The 24,489-nt window shown below is 42.3% G+C and overlaps 1 protein-coding gene across 5 annotated transcripts; it reads left to right on the top strand.

Annotated features, from left to right (window-relative positions):
- The first annotated feature begins 102 nt into the window (after positions 1-102).
- On the top strand, positions 103-23,503 carry heatr5b (HEAT repeat containing 5B). Of its 5 annotated transcripts, none has more exons than XM_050071099.1 (36): positions 103-153; positions 1,981-2,145; positions 2,230-2,441; positions 3,211-3,319; positions 3,512-3,661; positions 3,954-4,125; positions 4,215-4,372; positions 4,465-4,759; positions 6,262-6,417; positions 7,039-7,289; positions 7,428-7,539; positions 7,643-7,795; positions 7,879-7,978; positions 8,169-8,278; positions 8,371-8,534; positions 9,093-9,268; positions 9,439-9,544; positions 9,636-9,826; positions 10,106-10,265; positions 10,476-10,665; positions 10,873-11,042; positions 11,135-11,273; positions 11,375-11,554; positions 11,748-11,999; positions 12,855-13,036; positions 13,144-13,212; positions 15,262-15,441; positions 15,527-15,767; positions 16,322-16,558; positions 16,834-16,961; positions 18,476-18,644; positions 18,786-19,058; positions 19,429-19,653; positions 19,748-19,899; positions 20,023-20,236; positions 22,239-23,503. In XM_050071099.1, exons 2-36 carry the CDS (start codon positions 2,020-2,022, stop codon positions 22,544-22,546), a joined length of 6,210 nt encoding a protein of 2,069 aa, XP_049927056.1. In that variant the 5' UTR covers positions 103-153; positions 1,981-2,019; the 3' UTR covers positions 22,547-23,503. The 5 variants fall into 5 exon arrangements, with proteins under 5 accessions (XP_049927056.1, XP_049927055.1, XP_049927058.1 ...); XM_050071098.1 differs by lacking the exon at positions 103-153 and adding an exon at positions 948-1,670; XM_050071101.1 differs by lacking the exon at positions 103-153 and adding an exon at positions 950-1,670 and having other exon boundaries at positions 4,465-4,714.
- Positions 23,504-24,489: the final 986 nt, after the last annotated feature.

Raw genomic sequence — 24,489 nt, 5'->3', positions numbered from 1 at the left:
GGAAAGGGAAGACACATAAAAAGAAACAACTTTTTTGAAAAACTGTGTAACAGCAATGTTTTCAGCACATTATTTCGTCGGTTTCACGTCGGGCACATTTTAGTGTGACACCGCCGATACTCGTCGTCATTCATCCTGGGTTGTCGAAAATAGGTAGGATGAACATTTTGGTTATATGTATCCCACATTTCAGCAAGGTGTTGTCGCAGAGGTGTTTTTGGACATCTAAACGTTTTAAAAGAAGACGATAGAAAGCTATAGCTCAGTCTGGGTGAGAGTGTGTAGCTGGAGTTTAGCTTGTTCCTCGTAGGAAGTAACTGTTAGCTAGCTTGGGTTGCTAACCTATCAACAGCTGGAGGCAGGCAGCTGTCAACACAGTGCAGCAAAGTGTTAACGCTACTCAGCTTTGACCTTTTAGTTTGCTACACTTTTACGATAGATAAGCACTGATTTAAAAACGTCCAAAGCAGTGGCAGCTGCTACGTTTTTAAAATTAACGTAACATTTGTCTCTTGCAAACCGAGTAAGGGACTGTTCGTTACTAATGAGGGGGGAGGGGGTTGGTGCCAAAAGGGAGAGGCATGTCAAATGTTATAAGCTCTGGGGAGGGACTCACACTTTTTTGACTTGGCCTAGGGGAGGGGCATGCAAATTTAAATGGGTGTATATTGTATTTATTTTACCACAGATTTTTTAACACCATTCATCATAGCCAGAAACTGTCTAAGTAGAAATTATCATTGGATTTTCACATTTCATGATGGTTCTTGGACACATCATGTGTGATAAATGCTTCCCGGAAGAAAACAAAACACAAAAAACAAACAAATCTTAGCTTAAAATAGTGATATTTCATCAAAATGACATAATTCGACGTCTCTCAATTTTGCACTAACTAAAGGCTAGTTCACATTTACATGATTTTCACCGTGATTTTGACGTCGCAGAGGATCTTGAGAGCCACCTTGGGTCGGAGGTGAGTCGGCAGATAGTCTGCCACGACAAGTCCTCGTGTGAACAAGCCTACGAGCAAGTCGCCCCCTCGTCTGTGACTGGGACTGGATATCTGGCATGCTAGAAAACTGGAGAAGTCTGACACGACTGACAAAGAGTATCAGCCAATGAGCGGCGGGATATGTCCCACGTCAGCACGCAGGAGGACGGAAGAAATGTGAGGAGGACAAGCCGCAGGGTTGCCAGGTCCAGTCGCTTCTTTTGGGCTTGTTTCCATAGCCCTGGTCTGGCAACACTGACAAGCTGACAAGCTGACAAGCAACAACAACAATAGCGGCGTCCACAGGAGGCAGATCTGATTCAATACTGGGAAGAATATCCAGCCTTAACAATGTGTCGTGTGCAAGTTAAAAAACGTAGTTTGGTGACGTCACCACGTTATCTGGGGCTCTGTTGACGAGGGCTCAGTGTAGAAATCTTGTGGTGTGCACACACAGATCGTAACACAGTTGGCGAGACTCCCGTTGACAGAAACACACGTTGCCAGGTATGAACACTCAAAAGATTACGATAGTCTCCGTGATGCAAAATCGGGGTTAAAATCGTGTAATGTGAACAAGCCTTAACAAGCATCCAAGGACCCTCGGAGTGAAAAATCAAGGCCTTTTTCAACTCCAGGATTTCGTCTTCAACTTTTAACTTTAAAACACCAAAGGGTAAGTTTAAAAATCTAACAACTTATTGATTGCGGAGGGAGGGTCATGCAATTTCTGCTAGTTACTCAGGGAGGCTTAAGGAAAAATATTTGTGGCTTCGGAGAGGGTCCAAAAAGAAGTCACACCTCAGCCACCCCTGTACTATGATAAGTAAAGAACAGTCCCAAAGTCTTAGCAGGGACAGTAAATGTCAAAAGATCTTCAGTAGCTGAAGTGCTGTTATAATACTTAATATAGGTGATTGGATGAAAGGACAAATAGGAGAAGAGACATCTACTGACAAGGCACACTCCGTAATATAACATTTCAGAGGGGACGGTGTACAGCACTGTGTTAAAAGGTCCTCGCCATGGAGCTGGCTCACAGTCTGCTGCTCAACGAAGATGCCTTGGCCCAGATCACTGAAGCAAAGAGGCCTGTCTTCATCTTCGAATGGCTCCGCTTCCTGGATAAAGTGCTTGTGGCAGCAAATAAGGTGACTTTTCAGTTTTTGGCATTGTTTTCCTGAGTGCATTTCATTAGAGGCAGTGTGTCATGTTGTTGTGTGATTAAATGGCAGGTGGATGTGAAGGAGAAGCAGAAGAAGCTGGTGGAACAGCTGACAGGACTGATCAGCAGTGCCCCTGGGCCGCCAACAAGAAAACTGCTGGCCAAAAACCTTGCTACCCTCTACAGCATTGGAGACACCTTCACTGTTTTCCAGACTCTGGATAAATGCAATGAGATCATTAAAAGCAAGGATGACACACCTGCATACCTACCTACAAAACTGTAAGATCCCATTTAATTGCAGCAGTGTTTATTTTCATTTGCTGTTTTTTAACATAGTCCCTATACAGTACATATTCTGCATGACATACTACACATTTGCATTAAACTATATATAGGCTGTTCAGCTCTGCTTTGAGTGTTTCAGATATATTCTGTAGGTGGGCCTACAGAGGGTATTAGCAGTTAAGCCAAATGGTAATCTGCAGAATGACATTTCATGTTTAAAAGGGGAGATTAAGTGTCCACGAGCAGATATAATGCTGTGTTTTTGCAAGTATTAATGGAATCCAACAGTAGTTGAAGCTGCATCAGTGTCGTCCTGCATCCATTATTATTTCATACCTGCCCGTTTCTGTACAGATTCAGGTGGACTGAGAGGGGATGTGGAGTGCACACAGCCGCCAACACTTCCTTGCTAACCCCTGAGCTAATGTGCTTAGTATTTTAACAAAGGCAATAATGTTTGGAGCTTTGAGGTTACATTAACTCATTGCACAGGGTATTATGCTATTTCTTTTCATCAAAAATCGATAAAATAAAAGCTAGTCTGAATGTTGTCAAAAAGAGATTTACATAATGAATGTGAGAATATGTGGAATTAAAGGAAACTCACAGTTACAGCAGTTCAGCTTCAAGAGATAATCAATTTATATGTTCATTTCAGTTCTGAGTTCTCATCTGATTATTGCATTGCATTGTTTGTCAAACAATTTAAAGTGAAATATAATGTATACTTTTAGTTTAATGCATACAGTAACCTTTCTTGCAGTGCTGCAGTGGCATGTGTTGGAGCCTTTTATGAGAAGATGGGCAGGATGCTGGGAAGCTCCTTTCCAGACACCATTAATAATCTTTTGAAGGCATTAAAGAGTGCAGAGGTATGACTTTTAAGAGTTCAAAATTGGGAGAAGGAAAAGCACATTAAATTTTCTTACAGCCAGAATGTATTAGGTTAAATTGTATAGTAGAATATAGGAACAGAAATGGATAAACAAAGAATTGTATTAGTCAGAAATAGATGTGACATTTATTTTAATTCTCCTGTTTTCACATTTACTTTGCTGATGTAGTCACAAGGCAGAGGAGAGATCCTACTCAGCCTGCAGAAGGTGCTTTGTGGACTGGGCGGAGCTGCAGCTTCATGTCACAGAGACATATACAAGAATGCCCGCTCTCTACTTACAGACAGGTCCATGGCCGTACGCTGTGCAGTAGCAAAGGTTGGTCTGAGAAGAACGTTTAATGATGCTGTAAAAGAGTTACAAATTACACATATTTGTGCTATGTTGTTTAATGTGACCAAACTCAAATGTGTTGCGCAAATCTCCACCCTATTGTGAAATATGATTTCCTGTTCAGAAAACATTTGTGTGACCATTATATTGCAAAGATATGTATGAACTAAGCAACCATATTGTTTGTATGCATTGTCAGTATAATAAATGTTTCCTGTACATGCATAATGTAGATGTTACTAACAGGACCCCATCTTTACTCTTCTTGTTTGATCAGTGCCTGTTGGAGCTGCAGAATGAGGCCGTATTCATGTGGACCACAGAACTTGAGAACGTGGCCACTTTGTGTTTTAAAGCCTTGGAAGGATCTAACTATGGTGTTCGGGTAGCAGTGGCCAAACTGCTGGGGACAGTCATGGCCACTGCCCTGATGCCCAAACAAGCAGCTGGTAGGTTATAGAGTTGATTTGTGCAGTTTATCTTTGGCTCCTTTCATGTTAAGTAGACTAGCTCACCACTTTTGTTCTCTTTCCTTTAGTGATGCGTCAGAATGTAAAGCGAGCCACTTTGGAGGAGGTGCTGGAGCTGATGGCCACAGGCTTTCTGCGTGGTGGATCTGGCTTCCTTAAGAGCGGAGGGGAGATGTTGAAGGGGGGAGGCTCTGTCAGCAGGGAGGTGCGGGTCGGCGTCACACAGGTGAGGTGAATTTTCAAACATGACACGAATCCGAACCTGTGTTGTCATCTTCAGCCATTTCACACATGATCTTTCTTCTTCTTCTTCTTCAGGCCTACGTTGTGTTTGTGACTACACTTGGTGGTCAGTGGCTGGAGCGCAACTTTGCCACGTTCCTGTCCCACGTTTTGGACTTAGTGTCCCACCCACGGGCCACACAGACACATGTTGAGGCTGTGTACTCGCGCCGCTGTGTCTCCTTCATGCTGCGTGCCACCCTGGGGGGCTTACTTGGAGAGAAAGCACAAATTGCAGCCGGCAAAGAAATCTGCCAAGCCATCAGCAAGCAAATGAGGGCTGTGGGTAAGGAGGATGGGGGGGAAATATCACGGTTCAGAGCATTACAGAGTAAGTACTCATCCATTATTATCACTTTTAAGTCATCCTTCATTTTAGTTTCTACAATTCTTGCATGGTTTGCGCTTGTGTTGTATAGAGATGGTTTTTCTTTTCTCTTTTGTTGTGTGCAGAGATGGCTTTCCCTCTTTCTGCTTTCCCTCTTGCTTTCTGCCTTCTTTGCTTCTTTCGGATCACTCTCCTCTTTCTTGTCTTTTTAACCACAAGCAGCATCATAATGTCAGTAACATTATCCATTGCCAGCTCAGCATTTGAGTTACTCATGCTTGCATTATTGCATAGCCGTCATGGCTGTTTGCTCTTCTATTATTGCATTACAATCCCTAAGGAGCATGACATAACTCTCTCTGGCTGTTGACATCTGGCTTACACCAGCAGAAAAAACTGCATGTGCCACTAAATTCACAGACACATAGTAAGAACAAGCCATTCCCCCCACGGCAACATGACATGATATTGCAAGTTTGTCCATCATTTGGTTTTTATTAATTTCAGTTCCTCCAAATTTCCATTTTTTTTCTGTATAACAACACATCAGTCATTTTTTATAATCACTTCATCTCATTCAGGAAGGATGATTCTTACTCTGATTTGCTTTGCAACCTTTAAACTGATGTAAACTATGTCAAACATACATTCTCTTGTTCATATTGATGTTAAAACAGTATTTTAAAAAGATGTTGAATGTTGATGTCTCTTGAGACGTGGTCCTAGGCCCTTGACGATACTTGCTGCTTGTAGTTGTTTTTCAACCAGCTGGATCTGTGAGACTTCTTGAAAGTAGACATTGTGACTATAACTTGTAAAATGTTTCCTGGAGACATGATGGTTGTGGGACCTCCTAGTGTATGTTCCCTCTGTAATCTACAGGCATGACTGCCACAGTTAAAGGAGCAGCTTTAAATCTCTTCCTAAAGTCATTTAATTGACTTTTTCCCTTCATGTGATCATGACTGTAGCCTTCATAGAGTTCTGAGGATTTAAGTACTTGATAAATGACTATCAAACCTGTTAATCAGCAATTTACATGAATTCTGATGAAGTCACTTTTATCCTTTTAACTATAATATTTGTTTCCTGTATTGCACTTTTTTTTAATTAAAAAAATCCTCAGAGCTCTGTGTTTGTGGCGTATAGCAGTGTGTTCTCCAGTAGTGTAAAGAAAAAAAAATGGCAGATCGATGATGTGTGACAGCATTATATGGACTAATGTGACCAGACACTTAGGTTATTACCACGTACTTTAATGTAATATGTCAGAGGATCATAATTAACGTTACAAATCTGACAAAAAATGCCTTGTTGTTGAGAAAAATCTCAATCTAAGTTGCATTTCAGTGCAGGTCACCTTATCCATCAATGCTGCACGCACTCTGCATCATAAGAGTATCATATTTTTAAGGATTTTTCATTTTGTTCAACTTCCCATTTTTGCATTTTATACTGACAAACCCTTCTTTTTTGTATATTTCCTCTACCGCATGTTTTTCCAGAGGCAGTTGTGAATGACATCAGTGGAGAGAACAAGGCAGGGGCAGCGGATGTCTCTGCCAGTCAGCATGTCATGGTGTGTGCCCTCAAAGAGCTGGGCAGTCTGGTTCAGAGCTTGAGTGCCACAGCTTCACCACTCATCCAGGAGCCTTCTATTGGTGAGGCACACAAAACATTGAGTGGGATACTTGTTTCAGTGCTCTTACGTTTCTGTTAACACAAGATGGGATTATATATAGTTGATAATGCTCCTAACGGGATTGAAAACTTGCTTACTTAGCCAACATGTATAATGTTAGACAGCATCTTCTCTAATTTTGGTAAAATGCTGTAACATTTCAGTATACAGTAAAGGTTCTGTATGCGACATTCAGGGCAGCAAACCACTATTTGCCATGTAAAGATATAGTGGTGTAATTCATCAGTAATACGTCCAAAGCAGAGAATGAAGTCACACTTGCGTTCCGTGTTGTAATCAAAGCTTCTCTGGGGTTTTGATGTGAAAAGTTGGTCCAGCCAAGTCCCATGTGTGTATCCTGGTAGCTAATCATTACCGCTCTGCACTGCATTCATACAGCAGTTGCCACTGATATTGGGATGGCAGTGTCATGGAAGCATATTGCCCATCCTCTGGTTCCCCCCTGGTCAACACCGTAGCTCTGTCAGCACTGTTGCCAGTGTTAAGCACTGTTTAATATGTTGGACTTTCCAGCCAGAGGGAATGAATTCAGACTAGATTCAGTCACAGTTGTAAACATATTCCACGTCCTCCTCTCCAGGACTCCTTGAAACTGTGACCTCGGTGCTGCTGCACCCAAGCATGGCAGCTCGTTTGGCCGCTGCATGGTGCTTGCGCTGTGTCGCCGTGGCTCTGCCATATCAGTTGACTCCGCTGCTGGACCGCTGTGCAGAGAGAATCAACAACCTGAAGAGTTCACCTGAGGCTGTGAGCGGCTACAGCTTTGCGATGGCTGCTCTGCTGGGAGGCGTGCACCAATGTCCGCTGGGTATCCCCCACTCCAAGGGCAAGGTGTGTGGCCTCAGAATGTAATCTTTCGTACTTCTCTTGTAGATGTATCATTTAGGTCTTTCTGCTTATTTTAGCTGTACCAGCCTTAGTGATTTTATCATATAAATCTACAGATTGTCGGTGTTTTTTTTCTTGTAGTTGGTAGTGAGTATCGCTGAAGACCTCCTGAGGACGGCTGCTCAGAATAGTCGACTGTCCCTGCAGCGCACACAGGCTGGATGGCTGCTGCTGGGTGCCCTCATGACTTTGGGTGAGCCTCCCAGACATCTCTCTCCTATCTCCTGGAACTGATTTGTCAACAATCTCCCCCTCTCTCACTGACAACATTGCCAATATATTGTGTTTGTTTCCAGGTCCCTCCCTTGTGCGCTATCACCTTCCCAAGATGCTGCTGTTGTGGAGGAACGTGTTTCCTCGCTCCCAGAAGGAGCTGGAGGCTGAGAAGGCCAGAGGAGACTCCTTCACCTGGCAGGTCACATTGGAGGGCAGAGCTGGAGCACTGTGTGGTAAAGACACACACCACCCTGCATACCTGAACATGCTCTATGATGTTAGTAGACAAAATTCTGACTTTGCCTTTCTTCTGTAGCCATGCGTAGCTTTGTGGCCCACTGTCCCGAGCTGCTCACAGAAGATGTGATCCGTAGACTGATGACTCCCATTGAATGTGCAATGACCATGATGTCACAGTGAGTGTGACACTTTCAAGTACAACTGCCTGTTGACAACATAAAGACAAAAAAGGATTTTGTCTTTGATGCAGGATTTTACGATTTCTGTACTCACTGTTTATTAATTTTGTAATGTATGATATCTGTTTCCTGCATTTCTTTCATTGTGTCTAGATTATATATCTAATGATTGTCATGTGTTTGTCAGTGTCCCTGCCATCATCAAGGTCCATGGTGCTCACCTGAAAGCAAGTGCAGCAATGGTGAGGCTCCGGTTGTACGACATCCTGGCTCTGTTGCCTCCCAAGACTTATGAAGGTAACATAGTCACTTCTGCTTTTTTCACAGAAGTTAAAGACATTTATTATGGAGGGTATTTAAAAAAACAAAACACTATTCTCCTTGTGTAGGAAGTTTCAATGCCCTCCTGAGAGAGCTGGTGGCAGAGTTCACTTTGACTGACAACTCTGCCAACACTACAACCTCCTTGCTGCGCTCTCTCTGTCACTATGATGACAGTGTGCTCATGGGTTCCTGGCTACAGGAGACTGACCACAAGTGCATTGAGGATCAGGTGAGTAGAATAATCAATTATATGAAAGAATCCAAGATATAAATCTTCTACATAATGAAGAATTGGTTACCAACAACTGTCTATACTTTAAAGGGACCAATTATTATGCTGCTTTTCAGGTTCATACTTGTATTTTGGGGTTCTACTAAAACATGTTTACAGGGTTTAATGAACCCTGAAATGAACAACATCACAACCAAGATTACATGTTTCCCTGCCATTAGCATGTAGCTACATGTAACAGTGTTTGTAATGTAAAACAGTTGCAGTAGTGTGCCTGGAGCAGATGACCATATAAAGAAATCCGTCATCTGATCTGATGTCATCTTGTAGCCCAAGTAGAAGAAAACGCTGGAAACACAATTTTTAAAAAAAACTACAAACCTTTACATCATTACTTGAAACTTTGGCCACATTTAATAAGGACATCTGACATTTTAACATTATATATATATGATAGAAAATAAGGGAAAGCGTGATAGATCCCCTTTAACATTAACCATTAATATCTGATGTCTTGGTCACTGTTGATACAACTGCGTGATCACTCCTAAACAGCTGCAGCCCAACAGCGCGTCTGGCAGCGGAGCTCTGGAACATGATCCCTCCTCAATCTACTTGCGTGTTCCTGTTGGCGAGGCCATCCCAGGACCTCTCCCTTTGGGTGTGTCCGTCATTGACGCTTCGGTGGCTCTGTTCGGTGTGGTTTTCCCTCACGTGTCCTTCAAACACAGGTGACAAGTTTAGTTGTTGCTGCAGACATGTGGACGTATTTGCAACACGTCAACATCTTGCATCTTATCTGCTGTGATATTTGTTCACTTGTTGTCTGTTATGTATTTATGTTCACTGTTGCAAAGCTCTTAATGACGTGCTTGCTTAACTGACTTTGTGTATAATTCAGGCTGCAGATGCTGGACCACTTTGCAGAGTGCATAAAGCAGGCTAAAGGAGTTCGACAGCAGGCAGTCCAGCTGAACATCTTTACTGCAGTGCTTAGTGCCCTCAAGGTGAGAAAACTCCCTTCATATCCTCTTCAGACAGGAATATCATGTTTCAATATTTAAGTAATTAGAAATACGTATCTCTTCCTCACTGAAGGGTTTGGCTGAGAACAAAAGTACTCTGGGTCCTGAGGAGGTGCGTAAGTCGGCCCTGGCCCTGGTGATGGGAGCGTTGGACAATCCCAACCCCATCCTGCGTTGTGCTGCTGGAGAGGCCCTGGGCAGGATGGCTCAGGTGGTGGGCGAGGCTACTTTCATCGCCAGAATGGCACAGACCAGCTTTGATAAGTAAGCATTTCTTATCTGTGTTATATTTTTCTTTCGTCTCTCTTTATTCTGCTATTATTGTTCTTAAGATCAAGGGAGACTTGGTGAATACATCACCTTTTATAATCAGTCACAGAAAACAAAACATTTTAACATTTTTTTATAGGTCAAAGATGTTTTCAGGAAGCTAAGTTCCAGTCTTTGATAGTCTGCACATCTATCTTGAACTGAATCTAGTTTACCTCTCTATCCTTGGCTTTAATCATGTGATCCATATCTCTCTCCCTCCTCAATTTCCAGACTGAAGTCGGCCCGTGATGTAGTATCAAGGACAGGCCATTCACTGGCTCTCGGCTGTCTGCATCGATATGTTGGAGGAATTGGCTCAGGCCAGCACTTAAAGACCAGTGTCAGCATCCTATTGGCTCTGGCCCAGGATGGCTCCTCTCATGAGGTCCAGGTACAGTGAATTACTCAGGAGGAATGGATTTTAAAATTCACTCACTGTTGATGGAGATTAAGAGAGTTGGAGTGGAGCTGGATTATAGATTGATTTACATGGATGAACTTTGCTGGGGTTTTTTTTTCTGTTGTATTTGATTTGTAAATATCCGACTCTGTGCTTAACACATAACTAATTCTGGTATCCTCCATCTTTTTTTTTAATCAGACATGGGCTCTGCACTCTCTGGCTCTGATCGTGGATTCTAGCGGTCCCATGTACAGAGGCTACGTGGAGCCAACACTCTCTCTGGTACTCACCCTGCTCCTCACAGTGCCACCGTCTCACACAGAGGTGCACCAGTGTTTGGGGCGCTGCCTGGGAGCACTCATCACCACTGTGGGACCAGAATTACAGGGTAACTGTGGCAGAAATAAATTCACAAACCTCACTGTATCTCATGAAAGCCATGTAATAGCTAGCAATGTACCCTTTCATGGCCAGCAGGTGGCAGTGTAAGCACACCACAGGCCACTGAAGTGGACTTGAAAACACACTGTGTGCCCTCTAACTGTTTAAAATGCTGTTTCTTTTTGTCTCTCTAATCTGTCATTGGGTTTGCAAGGAAATGGAGCCACTATCTCCACCATCCGCTCGTCCTGCCTGGTTGGTTGTGCCATCATGCAGGATCACTCTGACTCCCTTGTGCAGGCAGCTGCCATCTCATGTTTGCAGCAGCTGCACATGTTCGCTCCACGCCATGTTAACCTGTCCAGCCTGGTGCCCTGTCTCTGTGTAAGACATATTGTTTCACACTAAGAATATGGTAGTTATAGTATTTCTCTATTGTAATCACAATTTCATTCTGTGTTATGGGATCCCTGCAGGTCCACCTGTGCAGCTCTCACCTGTTACTGCGCCGTGCTGCCGTGGCTTGCCTGAGGCAGCTCGCTCAGAGAGAGGCTGCAGAGGTCTGTGAGTATGCCATGAGTCTGGCGAAGAGAGCAGGAGACAACACTACAATCAGTGAGTATATATTGTAAACCTGACAGGAGCAGCCTGCTCAGTTGATATACCTCAGTGAGACAATGTGGCTCTTACTGTGTTGATTTTGTCTTGTGCTTTAGATCTGAACATCACAGAAACCGGCCTTGAGGGCGTTCTGTTTGGCATGCTGGATCGGGAGACAGACAGGAAGCTGTGTTCTGATATCCATGACACACTGGGCCACATGCTGTCGTCTCTTGCTGTGGAAAAGCTTTCTCATTGGCTGAAACTTTGCAAGGATGTCCTGGCAGCAACTACAGGTAAATCTTCAAAACAGCAAAATATGACACATTACCATTTTCTGTCTCCAAGAAAATTAAGGCTGGAACTGAAACTAAAGTACATATCACACAGCAGTCAAGTTTATTTTGCTGCCCAATCTCAGTTCAAATGCTTGTGACTAAATCTTCTTTGAAACCCTTGTATCATCAATGTGTCCATCTCCTCTTTCAGATGTAGGAGGAGCCGTTGTATTCGAGGTGGAAAAGGATGAGGAAGACTCTGAGAAAAAAGACGAGATGGACGACGACACCATGTTCACAGGCCTGGGCGAAGATGACAAGTCCAAGCCGTCTGTAGCGCCGCGCTGGGTGACGCGGGTATTTGCCGCGGACTGCTTGTGCCGCATCATCCTGCTGTGTGAGAATGACAAAGCGCACTTTGACCTGGCAGCTGCACGTTCTGCACAAGCCAAGAACCCCAAAGGTACCGTTCACCATGCTGCCAAAACAGAGTAGCTCACTTCCAAGGATTTGTGATTGATTTATGCCTCCTGTGATCTGTTGTCTGTGCTTCAAATTAATTTTCTAAAGTCATTACCGGTATTAAAAGTGTTGCTTACATAAATTAAAGGAATTGAAATTTTTTACCAACCAGTAGCCTAGCTGTTTTTAATACAGACTGTCGAGGTTGCTGGAATATTAAATGTTGTGTGTGCTTTTATGTAAAGATGGAACAAAGCTAGAGGTAAGGTAGCAAAAGTGGGAGGGATTGTTTTCACTGTGACAGATAAAAGAGCCAGTATTTAAATAAGCTCTTCCAAAATAAGGAAACATTCCACAGGTTAGACAGTAATGGCACAGTGTGGTGATTTTGCAGCTCTGAAAGCAGCTAAGCCAAAATTTGTGACTGGGATTGAGTGGATGGTTCCTCTGCATGCTGGCGTGTCCAACTAATCCTTTGAGAGGTGCACTTCAGCTAAAACTCAATTAAATCTCAGCCTCAAGGTCAATATCCAGTTTCTTTGGAGTCACTGCAAGCACGCACTGAAACCCTAAAAACTGATTTGTGTGTCTTGTTATTTAATCTTCAATATATTCTCACAAAGAGGAAGGCAACAATTTTACCTTTTCGTTTACATGCAACCCATCAGCAGAGGATTACTTAAGCATTTATTCAACAGTGACTGGCAAATGTTGAACAGAAATCTCTGATAAATTCTATTGTCTGATTGATTAATGTGGCTGCTCACTGAGATCTCATGTCTCACAATGATTATGAATACATTTGTATTCCTCGCACAATCCTTAAAGTTTTCTTTCCATCTTTCTGTTCATTCAGGAGATCAATTGGTGCTCCATTTGTCTGACCTCATCCGAATGGCCTTCATGGCAGCCACAGACCACAGTAACCAGCTGAGGATGGCTGGCCTGCAGGCCCTGGAAGACATCATTAAAAAGTTTGCTTCAGTACCAGAGCCCGAGTTTCCAGGGCACGTTATCCTGGAACAATACCAGGCCAATGTAAGTCAGATTGCATAATGCTGCAGATGTCCCAAATTAATAGTGACGCAGCAAATGTGAATCAAAATCAAAGAAGTGAACATTGTACTATTCTTGAATGCATTTAGGTCGGAGCTGCCCTCAGACCTGCATTTTCACCTGATACACCATCTGACATCACAGCTAAGGCATGCCAGGTAAGGCACCCTGCTTTGTTAACAATTATTTAGAAGAAACCTTTTAGCAGCTGAATTGGTTACAAACCATTTCACTTTACTGCCCTGTTTGTACTATAACATTCAATATAATGAGCAGTCCTTACATATATTAAAGGTTCTGTATGTGTCTTTCAGAAAATACTCATTAATAAGAGAACTGCCATCAGCATCCTGTTCTCATGCTCGCACTCTGTAGGTGTGAGCGAACACCTGGGCATTGGCTAGTAACAGTGACATGACATAGGCGTACACAAGACTGACCTAATTGACTGGCATCATGTTGATAACACGCGTTTGCAGTTTAATTTATCAGCTAATGTAATGAAGTAATGAACTGCTAATCCATGCAGGGTAGCTTTACAGGTAGCTGGCTAATCTTAGCATAGGATATGGTTAGCTAGTTGGCTGCTCCTGCCTTACTTCGCTATTGGCTAGTAGAAAGGAATCATTAGTTATACACCTTTGCTTTGTACTGTTACATATTTTATTGTTGCCTAAATCAACATTATTTGTCATAATGCATAAATTAGTTTCATTGATCATGTTAGCTGGTTAAGTAATTACGCAAGTTAGCCAACTAACATAGCAATATTGTTAGCAAACAAGCAAGCTAAGGTTAGCCAGCTAGCTGTAACTAAGCCAAGCTGCATGTATCTGGCATTGGCTGCTTTGTAACATTAGCTGATATATTAATTTGCTAGTCAGCACATCCTACAGATTCTCCGACGCACTCTCCGCCACTAGGACACTACTTGGCTGGGAGGAGAATACACATTCCTGCAGCCCTAACTGAAGGTCCGTCTCAGCCGGGCTGCTGCTGCAAAACGTATTTAATGCAAACACAGCATGTGTGGACTCAGTTATGGTGGGGGAGGTCATTTTTTGACGTTTGTGAACTCCATTTCTAAGTTAATATCTGTTGCACTTTAGCACTGTAGCAGAGGCAGATTAACAAAACCTAGGATAGGGAAGGAATGGCCCACCTTACTCTGCCTTACTCTGGCTCTGATTGGCTTACACTGACATTCTTACCCTAACCAGTCCTGCTCCTCTTGCCTAAATCTAACCAATCCAACCAACAAAGGCAATGAGTACTAGCCAGTCGTAGGGAGAGGGGGACAGGTCTTTTTTTTTTTGCAAACCTAGGATTCGCAAATTTGCCTAGCGGAGCTGAAGACAGGCAAGGCACTCGGTAGCATGCTGCTTGAGGAAACCGAGAAAGTGGCACATGGTCTTGCAGTCCGTTCGCAAATGGCAATAAACAACAGCTAATACATGTCAAAAGTTTCATACAGAACCTCTAATGTATTTGATGATGTCAGAGGCTTTTGTAGCTATGCTGCTCCAATGGTTATTAATTACCGCTGCACAGTGACTCATCATCCCCTTAAAACCCAGCAGTGTCAAGTTTTCTTAATGCTCTTTGACTTATTTCATACTGATGAGAAGAATGTGTGACAGTGGAAAATAACAAACATGCCTGTCAGCAGTATTGACATCCCCCTCCGTGTCTCTGGCTCAGGGTTTTTGCCTGCTGAGACTATTTCTGCTCTTTCTTAAAGCCGATAGCTTGATGTCAGGGTTTCTCTTTTGTAAATGGAATGACTGACTAAGAACAACATAGAAAACAAAATAAATACCCATGATACAGAGAATAGTGTAAATAAACCAACAAGGTAATGAGATGGCTTGCGAATTCCATTTACATCATAACTCACTTGTAATTGTCCTTCACCTGCTCTTGGTTGCCTGACACTCTAATAGCAGTTCTTCTCAGATGGATGTAATATTATAAATGCATGCTCCACTTGCACAGCCATAACACGTCAGCCTTATTTATTAATAACTGTTCTTTGACACCCCCAACCCCTTTAATGATGACTAATCAACCTTCAACACTGTTATATAATGTGAGTTTTTAATTTTTCTCATTAGTTGTAAGGGAAGTAGTAGCTAACAGGCTGTGGGTGCTGTAAATGTTCAATTCGTTTTACCATTTATTACCTTGACCCCTTTATGTGACTACAGGTGTGTAGTACATGGATTGGCAGTGGCGTAGTCAGTGACCTCAATGACCTGCGGCGAGTCCACAACCTGCTTGTGTCGTCGCTGGACAAAGTGCAGGCTGGAAAGGGCTCATCTAGTCAGCTGTACAGTGAGAGTGCCACCACGATGGAGAAGCTGGCCGTGCTGAAGGCATGGGCTGAGGTGAGACTGAAGATCAGAGCGCTATCCTATAATTGTTACGCCGCAAGTGACAAAGCTGACTATACACATTGGCTTTCACTCTCAGGTGTATGTGGTGGCGATGAAGATCAAGAAAGAGGCAGAGTCCAAGCCTGCCAAACCAGTCCGAACTGGAGATGAGGACGAGGATGAGGAGGATCTGGGCGCCGACGTGCTTCCGCCCGACAGCCTCATCATTTTGGTGCAGCCAGAGCTGCCCTCGCTGAGCCGCCTGTGGCTGGCCATGCTGCGAGACTATGCTCTGCTCACTCTGCCCGCTGAGTTTTCCAGCCAGCTGCCTCCTGACGGTACAAGTCAGACTCTTGCCTACAAAAATCTGGATCAAATCTCTTTATATGTGCGGACACATGCACATAACAATGCAGGCTTGCAGTGTCTCTAATAGTACATGGATATTTAGCCCACTTCAAGCTCTAGTTTTTGAGTGCTTTGCTCTAGTTTTGGCCCTATGAAAGTTGTGATTGTATTCTCTGGAGAGCAACTACAGACAAAAAAAACTTCAGTGTGATTGAACTGTTTTTAATAAATGTCAACAAAAACAACAGCAGCAAAACAACAACTGTCAAATTACCGTTTTGATGAGATGAGATGTCTCAGCAGATTGTTGGAGCTGTCTTGAGGCATGTGTTCTTAAATTAGAATTTGTCATTTCTTTACCAGTAGGCGAAATATACTTCATATTTCCGGTGGCCTAAACATAAATATATAATTTAGGAGCATATATTTTAATATCTGTGTGTCTATTTTAATTAATGTGGTGCATTTGTAAACAATTCAAATCACATTTCAAAGTAATATAGTCAAAACAAATAATTTCCTATTATTGCGTGTCTGTGTTCAGGTGGAGCGTTTTATACTCCAGAGACTATAGACACAGCAAGGCTCCACTATCGGAGCTCGTGGGCCCCTGTACTGCACGCTGTGGCCCTGTGGCTGAGCAGCACTGGGTTCGGAGCTGATGAAGAGAAAGAAGAAGTCCCCTCGGCTGTCTCCAAGGCTCCTGCCATCCCTCCAGCAGCCTCCTCCACCACAAAGACTTTCGAGGAGTCGGTCAAAGACAGGATGCATCTGATGTTGGGTAAAGAGACACACATCATTTGTGGTATAATGTATTCAGGTTACTGTGTTTTTGTTTCAGGCTGTTTGGCTCTAACTGAGATGTTCCTCGAGAACACTCAATACCCCCAGGTATTCTTCTAAAAACCTGAACACCTTTTCATGGCGACTGCTTTTTGTTTACCTTGCAGCCGTGGGTCCACCTCGCATCTGCTGACAGTAGAAGGGATGGTGGTGGACAGAAAAAGAGAAAAGCATGAACACACCCTAAGTGCATTTCTGTGTTCTGTCTCTCAGGTGTCAGTATAGAGTTTCTTTGCTTCCCCCGGCCCGAGGAGCCCATCGAACATGTGATGTCCTGCCTGCGCGCTCTTTTCACTCTGCTAGAATCTCCATGTGCTAAGCACCATATTGCAGAGGACCAGGTAAAGACACAAGTCGGAGACGAGGAATTACATACGCAAGGAAGAGAGATAGAAGATTTGTACCACTCTCCTAGAATTTGAAATTTGTTTTAAAATGTATTCTGAATTACACACTCAGCGTGACATCTGAAATAATATTTAAATATCAAATCTGTGCTGCAATTTATACATGCATTTTAGGAAACAGAATTTGTTTTTGCTTAGGCTATTTGTATTTTTGAAGCTGTTTGTAAAACTCTTTTTCAGTTTTCAATTAAAAAGCAGCACACCTGTCAAATGTTCACAGAAATTCAACCACTGCATAAATGGAAATTAGAAACTCAAATGACAAAGCACGACTTTCAGTAACAGAGATGATTTCACAAAGTAGCAAATAAGAAACTGTGGACTTTAGGCATGGCCTCTTTTATTTACACCTTTCAGTAGTTGTTTCATTGCTTTAGTTCAAGTGATATATTTACCAGTGACTGATCATCACCTTAGGGCAAGTATCTGATAAATACAACAGGGTCATGTGATATTTACTGACTTTACGAGGCAGCAAGGATCGCTCCAACGCTCCACTAAACAATTGACCGCTGCACAATGGATAATGGGATATTGAGGGCTTCATACGATACATAAATTGTGTCCCACAAATTCAGTAAAAAAGCAGGTTATATTCCTCAGCTGCATTTAGTGGAGCCTTTGAAATGGGACAGGTCTTCGTCGGCCAGTGACGTATTTGGTCTAGAGGTGTGGACTTTAGAGGATCCAGCCGTTAAACTGGGACACAGCATGTGTCCGTCTGGTGCTGCCATGCAGTCATTACAGTCTCCTGTCCCAGAGTAGAGCCACGTGCTATGTTTGTGTGCTTGGACAAAGAGAGATATCGTTCTCACCTCTTGCCTGTTTTATATATCGATGAAGATTTTCTGTTGTTTGAATAGCAAAAAAACCCCAAACAATTTCTGTTAACATGTAGTATGAAAGTATTTGAAGATGTTTTTATGGTTTATATGGAGGTTCACCTCCGCCAGTGTAATGAAAAAATGATCCTGTCAGTCATTATAATGAGTTTTGAGTTTCTCAAAATGATAACATCTTTCTCAAAATAATGAGAAATGATACAAAGTCATTTTTCTGAGAAAGTTTCTTATTATTTTGAGATATTTAGTAAATTATTTTGAGACATAAAGTCATCATTTTGAGAAAATTCCCATTGTTTAGAGATGCTTAATTAGTTTTTTTTTGACATAGTAACTCAGTATTTGAGAACATTTCTCATTATAATGACTTGGAATATCTTTTTTTTCATCACGCTGACAGCAATGGACTTCCATAGCATTGTAACATAACTCTGAGAAACTCTGTGTAACACTTGCCCATTTACCACTCTGATAAAACACCTGCTCGTGGACCTGTTGGCAGTGTGCCAGCACAGAGGAATAGGACGTGTTGGGCATTCTAAATATCATTGTTCACATTCCCAATGTTTCCCAGTGGCATAACTGTAAATGATATTTCTGTTGTAGCTGCTGGCAGTGGAGCTCCTGAACGTGCTTCACAGGCTGCTGTTGACCCGGGATCCTCCGGCTGTACAGCTCCAGGTCACTGCTGTCGTACAGGAGACCATCAGGGCTGCGCAAGACCATCTGCAGCGACAGAAGACCAGCAAGGGTCAGGAACTAACACATTCTACAGGTTCAGCCCTGTTTACATTACATTATACCTAAACACTGTTATATTCTGAATTTTAAGTCCGTTAAGTTTTCTCGTCAAAGTAAAGCTGTTTAAATTATGTAGCTGTTTGAGTGATCTAGGTCACTGTGTCATTTTGCTCAGGCAAAGAGGAAGAAGGCGAGAAAGATTCTCAGCCCAGCCTCGGGGAAGGAGGAGACACAGGGGAGCTCGTCCCCGGCAAGTCTCTGGTGTATGCAGCCATGGAGCTGCTCGTGTTCATCCTGGTCCGCCACTTGCCGCAGCTTAACGCACGTGTGAAGGAGTCACCCAGCCATGTGCCACTCAGGCCTCAGCGACTACCAGAGGAAAGTGCCCGACTGGTGGCAAACACAGTTTCCATCCTGGCAGAACTGCCCTCGCTCTGCTCTCCTGCTGGTGAGGCCTGAAGCAAACACACACACACACACACACACACACACACACAGAATATGAAAAAAGACAAAATCAAATCTGTACAATCACGGTACACATTGATAGCAAGTTTCTGTTCCAGCTTGGATGTTTTATTTAGAATTAATGCTGTTCTTGGCCCGCATTGTTCAGGTTTGTGTATGCTAATGATAAATTAAACTCTTAAACTCACACAGACAAGGCTTCTTTGTGCCTTTCAATTATCATAATAAGGTATTAGAAACTGCTATATGCATTTGTGTGAGATTAAGAGTAAGTATGAATATTATTAGCATAGAAATGTGGTGTTCACTCTTAAACAATTTCTCACACAGTTTCTTTTGGCCTTTTACAGGAAGCATGACCATCCTGCCCACGGTGCTCTTCCTAATCACGGGGGTGCTAAGGGAAACTGCAGTTAAGACCACTGACAATTCGGTGCCTGTGACTGTGTCAGCTGCCCTGCAGGGCATCAAGACCATCATCACCTCCCCTCTGGCCCGGGTGGAGAGCATGCAGACACAGTGGACCGGCCTTGTGAGGAGCAGCCTGGCATCTGTACTCGAGCACTCACAGCCAGGTAAGCAAATACACACACATTTGACCGTGACCTCTGGCCTTTTTTTGAAGGGGGCCAAAAAATTCTGACATTGTTTGTTTGTGTGTGACTGAAGATGAGTCCAGGCCTGACATGGATGAGGTCAGCATGTTAACAGCGATCACACTCTTCCTGCTGTCAGCCAGCAATGAACTTGTAGGAGTCACCGTCCTGCAGAAGGGCTGCATGGACCGCTTCCGAAATGCCCTCAACTCTAGTGATCCCTGGGTAAGTATCTGTGTGTACAAACACAGCTGAAGTATGAGAATCTCAACCTGGACAAATTTTGAATGCCCCGTCAAAAAGTGTTTTCCAGATTCCACCAAGTTAAGTGATTCATTTTTACCACAGGTTCAAGCACGATGTTACCAGCTGCTGTTGTCAGTGTTTCAGCACTCCAGCCGTGCCCTCTCTACTCCGTACATCCACGCTCTTGCTCCACTCATGGTGGAGAAGCTGAAGGCAGTGGAGCGCAGTCGGCCAGGGACTGCTGCCGAGCTGCAGGCTGTGCAGGAGGGCATCAGGGTCTTAGAGAATCTGGTCGGCATGGGTGAAGAGCAGAACCGTAAGTACGCCTTCGCCTAATGGACCACTAAAGTACTGTATTCGTTCCATTAAAGCGTTTAGCTCCATTAAAGTATTTAGCTCAGTGCCTTTGGATGTGTGCTGTCAAAGATCGGAGCAGTAGAGCATTAAATGCTAAATTTAGAACCCCTGCACTGGTTTACTGTCAATTTCACTATTGATTCCAACATTATGCTATATTAGATATTCTATATTATTTATTTAAATTATAAATTTTGTGTTTTGGTTCTCCTGTTCATGCGCCCTCTAGTTTTTATTTCCCTAGTAATGCAAAAAACACTGCACACTCACAGAAAGTTGATTGATTTCATATTTGTGCTATATTCATATATGGTATATTGTAGTTTATTCCATGTTTGGTGTTCAAACTATTTTTATTTGAGATGCAGCTTGTGCTATGCATTGCATATTTAGGGCTGCAGCTATGGATTGTTTCTGTTACAAATTCATCTGCAGATTTTTACTTTGATTAATCCATTACCCTATAAAATGACAGCAAACAGTAAAAAATATCCATCAGAAGTCTTGTTTTGTCCAACCAACAGTATTCAATAACAGTAAACAACAACAATAAACAATAATAAGTGCTGTATTGTCAGTAAAAAGGAACAAGGAAAAGCAGCAAATCTTCAGTCTGGTGAAACTGGCACCAGAGTTTGGTCATTTTAGGCAATTAAGAACATTTTCTGTCGATCATCTTGCATTTCATGACCCATAAATAGTCTCTGTCCATCCAGTGTATATGTCAGTTTATTTCTTATAGTGCAAACAGACATCTTTTCAACCTCTCCAAGCCTTTCCAAGTGTGTTGTTGGCACCACTATCGCAAAGACAACTGGATTCCATTTTCCTCAGAGCCTAGCAACTACAAACAACACATTAACAACATTAATAGATAATACTGATAAGTAGGCAGGTTCTGTTACTTATTGATTTAGCAGACAGAATGCCAACTGACTGTCAGATAGTAACCCTCTCCAGTCCAGAAGCTCTCTCCATTGACTGAAAGCCTGCCGGATGTTCACTCTTGCTTTACCTCAGTTGTTATCACTCCCTCTTTACCGACTTTACTTCCTCTCTTAACGGGGCTCTTTTTCCTTTTACAGGTAGAGTTTTCACAGTTACTTTGGTTTTTCCACTATCTGCCATTTCCGCTACTGTGGATAGTAACTGCAAAGAACTTACATTGACACTCTTAGGCAATGGACCCTTATCATAGCAGACATTTTGACATTTCATAACAGGAAAATCACAGGTGTATTCAATAACAGTAATGACAGCTGGATTCCACTTAGGGGAGGCCCTGGTATTGTGCATGCTGGCTCAGTGGAACAGCATACAGGGACATTTAATGGGACTGAGCCGTTGTTAATGTTATCAGTTTTACCTGTGCTTTCCCTACTGTGACAAGTCAAAATGTCTGCTGTGAAAAAGGCCCATTGAGGACAGCTAGCGATGGCTACTGGGGAAAACAAAGGCACTATCTTTTTCATGTTTTGGTTGCACAATGGTTGACACACTTCCTTTGTGCAGTAAATCAAGCCTTCATTTTCCCAGGAGATGGTACCTGGTGGCAGACAGAGTATCGTGAAAGGCTTATAGGGAACCAAGAAAAAAACGTGTCCATTTCCTCTCTCAAATCTGGCACATCTTGTCTACTACGTATAAATTATTGATGCAAAACTGTGCTTCTAGCATCCCTCAGTTGTTACTTACTTAATACATATATATTGTCATGCAGATATAGAGATACACATACCTGATCCTGGTTGCTTTGATGTTACTTTGGCGTATTCTGAGACACATTTGACAGTATGGTGAATTGATCTGTCAGGGGCTTTTGGTAAACACTGTCTTGTGGTCTCCTGAGTTGGATTTGTGTTCAGTGCAGTTAAACTCTCCCCGTGCTTAACTGAGATCTAAGTCGTTTTGCTGTTAGTGATTATGTTTTTTAAAGTCTCATGTTATTATGTGTTTAATAGGGGTGCAGTTGCTGGCTCTTCTTGTACCAACTCTCGTCTCCTACCTTCTGGATGAAAATGCCATCTCCTCTGCGCCCCAAGTCTCCAAAGGCCTGCATGATTTCGCCCTTCAGAACTTAATGCGGATTGGCCCCCTCTATCCAGCTGCCTTCAAGATAGTAATTGGTGCAGCACCTGAGCTTAAAATCCGTTTGGAATCTGCTATACGGGCCAACCAGGCCAGCAGCAGAGCCAAAGCCGCAGCCAGGCAAGCTCAGCCGACTGTGCAGGCTGCACCGACCATCAAACTCAAGACGAGCTTCTTCTGAACTCTCCAAAATGCACTGCACACTCTCACGGCCTGAATTAATGTTGTTGTTTTACGTCTGTTTTGTTGTCTGTCAACAGAGAACCACATGTCATGTCTGCGTCAGCCACAGTTTATGAAGTGTATTTATTTATTCTACATCTCATTTTTGTTTTTGATGGATGAGAACTTCTCTTTAAGTCAAGAAGGAAATTATGTAAATATTAAAAAGCTTTTGAATGTTTAAAAACAAAACTCACTTTAAAATCTGTAGGAAATTGTGTGAATGTATCATTGCATTTATAAAGGGACACAATTTACTTTTTTTGTCTGGTCGTATCCCTCACTATCCAAAAGCTGATGTTTACTGTGCCACTTTTCTCTGTGATATTGCATCACTGTGAACATGGCAGTTATTATTTGTTCCTTTTGATTCCAATCATGCATGTTTGTTTAATGGAGCTGGTTTAGTATATGACCTTAGGGTCTGCTGATTGTTACTGATGTTTTTTGGGTTGTTTTTTTTTTTTAAGTTTTTTGTTTCCTTGTTTGAAGAGGCGATTTTCTCTTAAATTATTCTGTAAACATTCCTGCTACTTGTTCTTAAACGCAACTGAGAAAATCACCTTTTGATTGTTAATTTGAGCCTAGAATGAGATTTTAGTAGAGCCCTTTGAATAATAAATGCATCATGTTTTCAACTTGTTTGGGGGCAGAAATTGTAATTCTCACAGAGACAGTTAATTAGTCTGTTGATAAATGGGGGGTGAATACTACATCATTTAATTTATGTGCTGCATATCATACAGACGGTTGTGTTGCCAATAACTGATTTTTGATCCAAATCTGCGTATGTGTAATAGCTACATGAGTGAGTGAGTGTCAGCTTCCTTCATACATTGGCAGATTTGTTGAAATGGCCCTATGTTACACTGCACCTTCATTTCTTTGAAATGTGAATAAAGTTACTTTGACCTCACTGTGCTGATGTCTTTGTTACACATTTTGGCCATGGTTAAACACATTTTTTTTAAATAGATACTTCATTTGGAATAATTAAAACCTACTATATAAAAACAAATCTCTATTAATGCGAAATGGATCATAAATAATATCTTGGTCAGCCAGTTAAAGGACGATTGAGATTTACTTAGCGACTCAGAATTCCTCAGCAAATTTGGTACACCAGTAACTCCAAAGGAGCGTGCTGTAGTCATAGATGCAATCCCTTATGTGGTCATAATGCTGTTGAAAGATGCAACAAAACAAGGACCTATGTCTCCAGTGCTGAATCCAGCTGATTCTCATGTGAGTCAGATATGCTTCTTATCGAGCAAAAATAACAAGAGAGGGATACTTCATCTATCTCAGAAAGATGTTGTCTCTGTTCCCTATGTGGTTACTTACTGGAACAGCTTTACCTTAATTGGAAGAATAACTGGAATTAACATATTTTACACAGATATTACCCAGCTTATCATTATCTTAAGTTAAAAGAGGACATCAATGTGAATTGTTTATCCAGTGTAGTACACCCAAAACATTTGTTCATCTGTTTTGGCACTGTACTCATACTAAAAGGCTTTGGGAGGACTGGAGTAGATTTGCTATTGATATTACAGACCCTGATTTCACTTTATGCCTAGAAAATGTTTTGTTTGATTTTGCAGCAGTAAAATCAAGAATGTTATATTGTTATTCTAATATTTTGTGGCAAAATCCCATACCCACAAATCTAATCTATATTTCTATATCCTCATTTATTACAGTTGAAAATGAATGAAACCAAATGACACCAAGCAAAACATGAAAACCATTTACTCCTCCAAAAACAAGAAATCTATTAAGACGATGAATTTGTGCATCTTTTTAATGTGTTTCCATGAATGAATATTGTCTTCTGGCTTTGCATATGTACACTGTCCCCTGGCATGTCTGTTTGTATTTACTTGTTTTACTGTTATT

Source organism: Epinephelus moara, chromosome 19 (assembly GCF_006386435.1).
Source record: "Epinephelus moara isolate mb chromosome 19, YSFRI_EMoa_1.0, whole genome shotgun sequence".
In the NCBI taxonomy this organism is placed as follows: domain Eukaryota; kingdom Metazoa; phylum Chordata; class Actinopteri; order Perciformes; family Serranidae; genus Epinephelus; species Epinephelus moara.
The sequence above is the reverse complement of the archived record's forward strand: the minus strand, read 5'-3'. Positions and strand labels throughout refer to the sequence as shown.